This window comes from Piliocolobus tephrosceles, chromosome 2 (assembly GCF_002776525.5).
Source record: "Piliocolobus tephrosceles isolate RC106 chromosome 2, ASM277652v3, whole genome shotgun sequence".
In the NCBI taxonomy this organism is placed as follows: Eukaryota; Metazoa; Chordata; class Mammalia; order Primates; family Cercopithecidae; genus Piliocolobus; species Piliocolobus tephrosceles.
In genome coordinates, this window is record NC_045435.1 from 90417346 (window position 1) to 90426445 (window position 9100).

Here is a 9100-nt window from a genome sequence, read left to right on the forward strand (position 1 = left end):
TAGGGTGGAACGCTGTCCCAGGACAGGGTTTGGTCTAGCGCTGGGCTTCCACTGCAACCTCTCTGGGGCAGAGGAAGTTGCCCACATCTTCCCCTTTTCTCCAAGGAAGAACAACATTGATGTGGATCAAGGACAACATGGCAACCTTGAGAGAACACTACAGTTTTTAAGGAGAGGAGTCAAAGGGATTTTAAGAGAAATAGACGGGGCAAGATCATCCCTCTTTCCTGGTTTCTCTCTTGTCTCTCTGTGCTCCCCACATTGTACACATCTGCTGTGGTGAGATGGGCGTGTGCACTAAGGGGTTTGCAAGGCCATAGGAGATCTAGGTGCGGGTGTGGGAGGGGAGACAGAGCAGGCAAGTGAGCAGCCTCTTGTTTAGGCCTTGAGCTAAAGAGAGAAAGAAGTCTGCCTAGCTCACAGCTGGTCCAGCCTAATCTTCTGAAGAAAGATCACATGGAACTCTGAGCCAAAAGCATTGAGAAAATCTGGATCCACATCCCCCAAATTTAAGCTGGATCCATGCCACCCAAATTCAAGCATGCATCAGAATCATATGGCAGTCTTTGTCAAAACCTGGGTTGCTGGGCCTCATCCCCAGGATTTCTGAGTCAGTATGTCTGGCATGGGACCCCAGAATTTGCATGGTTAGCAACAGCCCAGGGAATGTGGATGCTGCTGGTCCAGGGACCTCACTTTGAGAACCACTGCTCTAAAGGACTTCCTCACCCCTTCCCACCCCTGATGCACCCTTCCTTAGCCCAGGGTATTTCCCAGGCCACTACAAAAGCTGTTCCTCATTGTGGTAACTTGGTTAATTGTTTGTGATCCTTTCTAAGCTATAAGCTCTCAAAGAATGGGTCCAGCCTCTTTCTTCACCACGATATCCCAAGCACCTAACACAATGTCTGGCACATTGTGAGTACTGAATAAATATTTGTTCAATGAACAAGCAGATTTGCCTGGTACATCCCCTCTGTGGCATGAAACCTACAGCAGTGCTGGAAGGCTGATTGAGGATGAGGTACCGACCATGTCCCTTACTTTAGACAGGATCAAGGAAAAGGCAGGCCTCACAAGCCTCTGTTCTCTTTGGAAACTGATCCACCAGCAAAGTGCTGCAAATAGCCAGGCACACGCAGACCCCCATTTACTTCTTTGGGGTGAAGCTGAGTGATGATCAGACATCAAGCTTAGGCCATCTTGTCTGAATTCTTTATTTCACAGATAAGGAAACCGAACCATGAAGGGACAAGTGATCTTTTCAAAGCACATTCACACTGATGGTTTCTGAAACAGTGCTTTGTAGCAATGCAGTGAGGAAGGTTAGGGGTGTCCCCACATTACAGAAGACACAAGGGCAGTGGCAGAGTAGGTGTTGGCAGTTGTGAGAAGAGTCACAGTATCATCATTTGTCAGACGTTTTTCACTGTGCCAGGCACTCTGACATTTTTCAAGTACAAGGTGACCTCCTGCTTCTCCTCTGAGGTAAGCATTAGTACTCTCATTTAGCAGAGTAGGAACCGAGACTTAGAAAGGTGAGTGATCTGCCCATGTCACAGGTAGAGAGCTGGGATTTGAACTTGGCCCATGTTTGACCATCACATAAAGCAGGAATGGGGCATCAGAAAGGGAAGGTCAAAACATAACCAACAGACCTATATTCCCTCCATGCTGGAGGTTCCTGAGGCAAAGCCACTCTCTGAGGTTTGGTGGGGACGGATGTGGGGAACACAGAGCAGAGGGACAGTGAGCTCCCGGAGGCTGAAGGGCATGGGGTGTCAAAGAGAAGCTGCTGCCTCTGTGCACACCCATGGCAGTTGGTTTTGAGGAACAGGACTCAGGATTCCAGTTTAAATCCTTCCATTCACAATCTTTAAGGAAGAAGAAAAAAAACAGTCTGCCGCTTACTGCAAGAGCTCTGTGCCCTGCCCCCATCCCACATATACACATCCCACACTTCAATTGCTCCAAACATTCTGGGAATATCTCACTGCCACCCACCTCACCCAACTCAGTTTCACCTGCCCCCAATTCCCTTAAGGCTGAGCTCCCAGGGCCAAGACTCAAGAGCCTCAGAATGAGCAGAGAAAACCCTCGCAGTTAACTTGGCCTCCAGGAAGTGGCCACTGGTGGGCGTTGTGGCCATTCATGAGCACCCAACCACACAAAAAGAAGAACTTTGTCCCCCTTCTTGTCATTTTGAAAGACTGTGAAACTGGAGTCAATTCCCCATCATCACACAGGAAGCTGAGCACTTCCTACTCGGTCAGGACCTTGAATTCATAAAAACTCGGAAAGCCCCAGAAGCAAAGACTTCATGGACAAAGTCCCTTGGAACCAGAGTAAGTGGCACTTGTTTTCCTGTCTTATCTGTTACTATGGAGGGCAGTCTTGTTCAAAGACATACATGCAGCTAGGGGCTCCTCAAAGGTGAGGGGAGTTCTTTGAGGGCCAGGCAAGTGTCTAAGTAGCCCACGGATGCATCTCCAAGGCAATTAATCCTGTAGCAATACTGAGAATGATGGATTTATAAAGCTGGGTGCTCAGAGGAAATATAGGCTTTTTTGCTAAAAAGGAAGCTTACTTGAAGGATTGGCTGTTGGTTACTGATTAAGAAAGTCAGTCAGTACTAAGGGACAAAAGGTGTTTTCTGTGGAAATCTATCCAACAAGAAATTACTTGGGCGGGCGCAGTGGCTCACGCCTGTAATCCCAGCACTTTGGAGGCCGAGGCGGGAGGATCATGAGGTCAAGAGTTGAATCCGGGAGGTGGATATTGCAGCGAGCTGAGACTGAGCCACTGCATTCCAGCCTGGCGACAGAGCAAGAGTCTGTCTAAAGAAAAAAAAAAATTACTCGCCAAATCCCTCCATGTAAAGGAAAACCAAACATGGTGTATGAAGAAATTAAAGCAAGAGGGAAATATTAGTTAGAAAAATCTTGGCAGATGCAAGGATGATTTGATACTGAACCTATCTCTTAAGAAGACTAGAACCAAGGATCCTCAAAATCGGCACTGCTGTCTTTGGAGGAGGTATGCTTTCACTCACTCAAAGGCAAGGAGCTGGCCAGGTGATCTTCGGGGGCATCTGTTCTGCTTTACTAACAAAGACACAGGTCAGGATTTTGTTCTGAAGATAGAGGGGCATGGTGGCTCTTTACAGTTATCTACTTCATAGGTGGTCTTGGTGGGTCTCAGATTTCAAAGAAGAGATGGAAACTCCCAGAAGTTTGCACAGCCTACCACCAGGCTATGTGCCACTCACTGATCCTTTAGTTCCCGCACCAAGCACTGGGACAGTGCTGGCTGGACTCTTCAGAATGTGGGGCCTGGGCAGTGATGTGCTGGTAAATGTTCAACAACTGATTCTTCTGAAGAAAAGATCCCTGCTTTAAAACATTTGTTGATTTTCACGGTATAAATGCTCCCACTGTGGTCAGTTTCAAGCTACCAACATGCTGAATGTGGAGTGGGGAAGAGATGCCCTCAATTGGCATTTATGAACCAGTACAAGCCAGCCAGCACACCATCAGCCTGGGTGTCTTTCACCATCACCGATTGCTCTATATCTGCTCAGAAACTTCACCAACTCCCAGGCTGGAGGACACTGGCAGTGGAGGGTCCAGGATCCAGGGCTATAGCTGACCACTGTGCAGTGGCCTTGAGGCAGACTTCTGCAATAGAATACAGCAGGGCTAGCAGGTTAGATGGCAACATGGTCCTTTGCTTTCTATTGTGGGGCCGCACCCCAGATCACCTCCCTTTAGGAACAGCATGCCTTGGAGTGGTTGCCTAGTGCTTAACAAGTTGGGGAAATAACAAATGGGTTGGAGGTAGGGGGAGTACGGAGGTGACTCGGTTTAAAATGCCACCTGACAATGTTGACCCAACTTGCCTTCAACTTTGCCAAACCTTCCCAGAAACTGAACTCATAGGGTCAGCCTCACACTAGCTGCTCTTCATGCTTTCCAAGCTGTTTGCTTATGTCCACTGGTAACCTGCCAGCCCACGGAAAAGTGCTGACTACCAAACTGAACTGTCTGCCCTTATCAGCAATAGCTGTGGCCACAGAAATTAGAAACTGCCAACACAGCTTTGTTAGTGACCGGTAGCCTGACTCTCTCCAGAAAGAAGGCTGATTGGATCTCTCTGGAGATGGAGGAGTGGGCCAGGGGATGGGTTTGATGAAAAATTAAAGCTCCTCACTTCCCACCCTAATAGAGTATCTCCCCTTCCAGCCAGGGTGACCTATACCTTCCATGTGCCTTAATCTCCTTTACAATGGCTATTGAAAAAAATGTGAATTGTGTAAGCAGGAAACATTCCTTAAGGAGAGTAGAAGGAAGAACACCAGAGACCCAGGTTTAAGATAGAAATTATAAAGTAGGTGCCACTTACTTTATTGATCGATATTTGAGTCAAATCAATTTAGATTGGTGGCAATAGATTGACAATTTCAAATGTCATTCACACGGAAGGGACCATCATTATCCACTGTTATCAAGAAAAATCACTTTCTAGATTAAATACAAAGAGATTTGGCAGGGGGAATGGGGGACAGGGTATACCGGCCAGCCAGGGACATCCTGGACATTGGTGCCTGGGACGCACTGGTGGTGACAGGCCTCAGGGAAGGGCTCCTGCAGGGAAGGAGGTCTCTCAGGGAAGGTCCCCAAGAAAAGTGCCCTGGCCTGGCCCTTGCCAGGTGATGGTGGTGGGGATGATGGTGGCACTTTTCTCATATATTACTTCACAGTAGCCCTACAAGATAAGAGTTGCTTTCCCACATTACAGATGAGGAATGACGCTCAGAGAGGTAAAATAATTTATCCAAGGTCACAAAGCTCGTAGGTTACACCAAAGCCCATACTCCATTTGGGGAGGCATCTTTAATAAGCAATTGGAAAGGATTCAAAAAGTGTGCCAAAAAAGCAGGGACTGGGAGAAGTCCTACAAAGGCAACCTACGGAGTGATTCTTTTTTGTTTCGTTTTTGTTTGCTTTAAGGCATCCCTGGGTAAAAATATCTAAGAGCTTATCTCAGCAGAATTCAGCTAGTCACTGTGTAACATCACCTCATAGCTCCAGACCATTCTGAACTCTTCCTCCCCTGATGCCCAGTTTTCTCTTTTTCTGACCAGGTTACCTCCCACCTCTCTGCCTGCACTTTCCTCTCCTTTCAGAAGGTCTGCAGAGTGACCTTAGACCTAGTGCCACCTAAGCGCTGTGCAATGTGGGTCAGGCTCAGCCTACTCTGGTGCTCTCAGTTTCCTCATCTCCAAAATAGTGGGGTTGACCTACTAGGATTTCACCATGGCAACACCACTGGTGTTTGGGGTAGAATGATCTCTGCACTGTAGGACATCCTTGGCCCTGCCTACCAAATGACAGTAGCGTCCCCCAGTTTTGGTGACAACAGCAACAAATGCCCACACATTTCCAAGTGCCTCAAGGGTACTAGGTCACTCTTGGCTGAGAATCTTTTTAGACCAAAAGCCATGAAGATCTGTTTGTATCTTACTCTGAGCCAGGACCATTTTCTTTCTCAGAGTCCTCCTGTGGGCTCCACAGTGCAAAGTCACCTCTCAGTGACAGTGACAAGAAAGCGTAGTGGTGTCAGGGCTGGGCATAAGAGTGATGCACACCTGGGTTTGAGCTCCAGCTCTGTTCTCACAAGAGGTGTGTCCTTGAACATGTTTCCTAACCACTCTGAACCTCTGTTTCATCACCTCCTAAATAAGAACAATAATGGGACCCCTCCAGGGCTCTTTAACCCTAAGTCCAATGCCTAGCCCATGGGGGTGCTTAGGAAGTGTTGGTTATGAATAGTGTGGTAAGGTCTCCCTCTGGCTTTCCACCCACTGAACTTATCCCTTACAAAACTCTTTGCCGAAATGATTGAATTAATGATTTGTGCATTCATTTGCTTATTGCTTCCACTCTCTGTTAGACTACAGTTTCCTAGAAGGCAGAGAGGACCTAGGTTACTCTAATACTCCATTTTCTCCCCAAGGCATGGTACACAGAAGGCACTCAATAAACATTTATTGAGTGGCTGAAGAAATGTCCCCACCCCCTTGTCTTTAATGTCCAGTGCCCACTGCCTTTAATAGCAGAGTAAAGACAATTTTTTTTTTTTTTAACCTGTAGGAGAAGCCGGGATGGAGACTCCAGACACCACAGAGAACTATGACATGATCACAGAGTTTGATTATGGGGATGCAACTCCATGCCACAAGGTGAATGAGAGGGCCATTTTGGCCCAACTGCTGCCCCCTCTGTACTCCTTGGTATTTGTCATTGGCCTGGTTGGAAACCTCCTGGTGGTCCTGGTCCTTGTGCAATACAAGAGGCTCAAAAACATGACCAACATCTACCTCCTGAACCTGGCCATTTCTGACCTGCTCTTCCTGTTCACACTGCCCTTCTTGATCCACTACAAGTTGACGGATGACTGGATTTTCGGTGATGCCATGTGTAAGGTCCTCTCTGGGTTTTATTACACAGGTTTGTACAGCGAGATCTTTTTCATCATCCTGCTGACGATTGATAGGTACCTGGCCATCGTCCATGCCGTGTTTGCTTTGAGGGCACGGACCGTCACTTTTGGTGTCATCACCAGCATCATCATCTGGGCCCTGGCCATCTTGGCTTCCTCGCCACTCATGTACTTTTCCAAGACCCAGTGGAACATCACTCGCCACAGCTGCAACCTTCACTTTCCTTACGAAAGCTTTCACCAGTGGAAGCTGTTTCAGGCTCTGAAACTGAACCTCTTTGGGCTGGTGTTGCCTTTGTTGGTCATGATCATCTGCTACACAGGGATCATAAAGATTCTGCTCAGACGACCAAATGAGAAGAAATCCAAAGCTGTCCGTCTGATTTTTGTCATCATGATCATCTTCTTTCTCTTTTGGACTCCGTACAATTTGACTGAACTTATTTCTGTTTTCCAAGAATTCTTGTTCACCCATCCGTGTGAGCAGAACAGACAATTGGACCTGGCTATGGAAGTGACAGAGGTGATCGCCAACATGCACTGCTGTGTCAACCCAGTGATTTACGCCTTCGCCGGTGAGAGGTTCCGGAAGTACCTACGGCAGTTGTTCCACAGGCGTGTGGCCGTGCACCTGGTTAAATGGCTCCCCTTCCTCTCCGGGGACAGGCTGGAGAGGGTCAGCTCCACATCTCCGTCCACAGGGGAGCATGAATTGTCTGCTGGACTCTGACTCAGACTACAGGAGGCCAACCCAGAACCAGCAGGAGTGACCTGCCAGGCACATTGAGCCAGCAGCCTGGCTCTCCCAGCCAGGTTCTGACACTTGGCACAGCATGGAGTCACAGCCACTTGGGATAGAGAGGGAACGTAATGGTGACCTGGGACTTCTGGGGCTTCAGTCTCTTCCATGAACTTCCCTGGTAGAAAGGAGATGAATGAGCAAAACCAAATATTCCAGAGACTGGGACTAAACGTACCAGAGAAGGGCTTGGACTCAAGCAAGATTTCAGATTTGTGACCATTAGCATTTGTCAACAAAGTCAGCCATTTCCCACTATTGCTTGCACAAACCAATTAAACCTAGTAGTGGTGAATGTGGGCTCCATTCAAAGTGAGCTTGTGAGCCATGGGAGACACTGATGCATGAGGAATTTCTGTTCTGCCATCACCCCACTACCCTCCCACTGCCAAAGATCTTGGAAATAGTGATTTCCACAGTGACTCCACTCTGAGTCCCAGAGCCAATCAGTAGCCAGAATCTGCCTCCCCTCCACTCCCACTGCAGGATTTGGGCCCTTGGAATCCTGGGGAACAAAGAACTAATGATGGAATAATTGAGACCTAATGAGAAATAGAAATGGGGAACTACTGTTGGCAGTGGAACTAAGAAAGCCCTTAGGAAAAATTTTTATATCCACTAAAATTAAACAATTCAGGGAGTGGGCTAAGCACGGGCCATATGAATAACATGATGTGCTTCTTAAAATAGCCATAAAGGAGAGGGACTTATCATTTCCATTTACCCTTCTTTTCTGACTATTTTTCTGAATCTCCCTTCTCTTCAAGTTGGGTGATATGTTGGTAGATTCTAACGGCTTTATTGCAGCAATTAGTAACAGGCAAAAGGAACCAGAGTTGGTTTCCCTTCTGTTTGTTCTTCATCTAAGCCTTCTGGTTTTATGGGTCAGAGTTCTGACTGCCACCTTGGACTTGTCAGCAAAAAAAATGACCTGCTGTGTAAGCTGACAGTATTTGTAGCTGATAGGGGGTTGGGTGGAAAGTGTCTACTAGGAAGATGCCTGCCCTTGCAGGAGGGTGGGGTGAGATTCTGTGCTGATGTAGGAGTCCGAGAGGGCCCTTAACTCAAAGGAGCTTATTTATCCAAAATGTTCTGGATGCGTCATCTCTAACCAAGGACCCCCTATTTATCATGCCTTTGTTCTTTTTTCCCTCAGATGTATATTTCTTTAAAAATCATTTTCCTAATAACAAAACTTATTTCTAAAACAGCTTAAAAATACAAAGAAAAAAATCCCAAACACTGACATTACCTACACTTCCACTACCCAAAGACAAAATTGCCCACTGTGCACTTTTGGGTGTATTTTCTTTTAGTTTGTTTTTTGTTCAGTGCATATTTATGATAATAACAAAGATGGACTTCAATTGTACCCACTGCTCTGTTGTTGGTTTTAATTAGCAGCAAGTTGTGATCACTTTCCCAGGTCAATAAATCATTTCAAAGCATGGTTTTTGGTGCCTGCACTGAAGTCTGTGGCAGGGATGCACCCTAATTTACTCCACCCATTTCCCCACTATTGCTTGCACAAATCAATTCAACCCAGCAGTGATGACTGTGGGCTCCATTCAAAGCAAGCTCTTGAGCCATGAGAGACACTGATGCATGAGGAATGTCTGTTCTTGCAGGGTGCTCAGCTCAGTGAGCCAGACAGACACAGGGATGCCAACAGGGCCCAGGCAGCATGGCAGGGGGTTGGGGGGGACTACAGAGCTCAGGGTGCCAAGGCAGTAAAAAGGAAGAAGGAATCATCAGTCAGAAGGCACCCTAAGCTGACGGGTGTCCCACCTTACAACACAG

The 9100-nt window shown here is 47.2% G+C and overlaps 1 protein-coding gene across 1 annotated transcript; it reads left to right on the forward strand.

The window, feature by feature from the left end:
• The first annotated feature begins 2189 nt into the window (after positions 1–2189).
• CCR1 (C-C motif chemokine receptor 1) lies at positions 2190–8749 on the forward strand. Its single transcript, XM_023231586.2, has 2 exons — positions 2190–2345; positions 6153–8749. Exons 1-2 carry the CDS (start codon positions 2321–2323, stop codon positions 7229–7231), a joined length of 1104 nt encoding a protein of 367 aa, XP_023087354.2. The 5' UTR covers positions 2190–2320; the 3' UTR covers positions 7232–8749.
• The last annotated feature ends 351 nt before the right edge of the window (positions 8750–9100 follow it).

What these genes read in the sequence shown, in the direction of transcription:
- CCR1 (XM_023231586.2), top strand. Translation starts at nt 2,321, where the DNA reads ATGGACAAAGTCCCTTGGAACCAGA. An exon ending in CAAAGTCCCTTGGAACCAGA is followed by an intron (nt 2,346 to 6,152) that starts GTAAGTGGCACT and finishes TTTAACCTGTAG; the next exon opens with GAGAAGCCGGGATGGAGACT.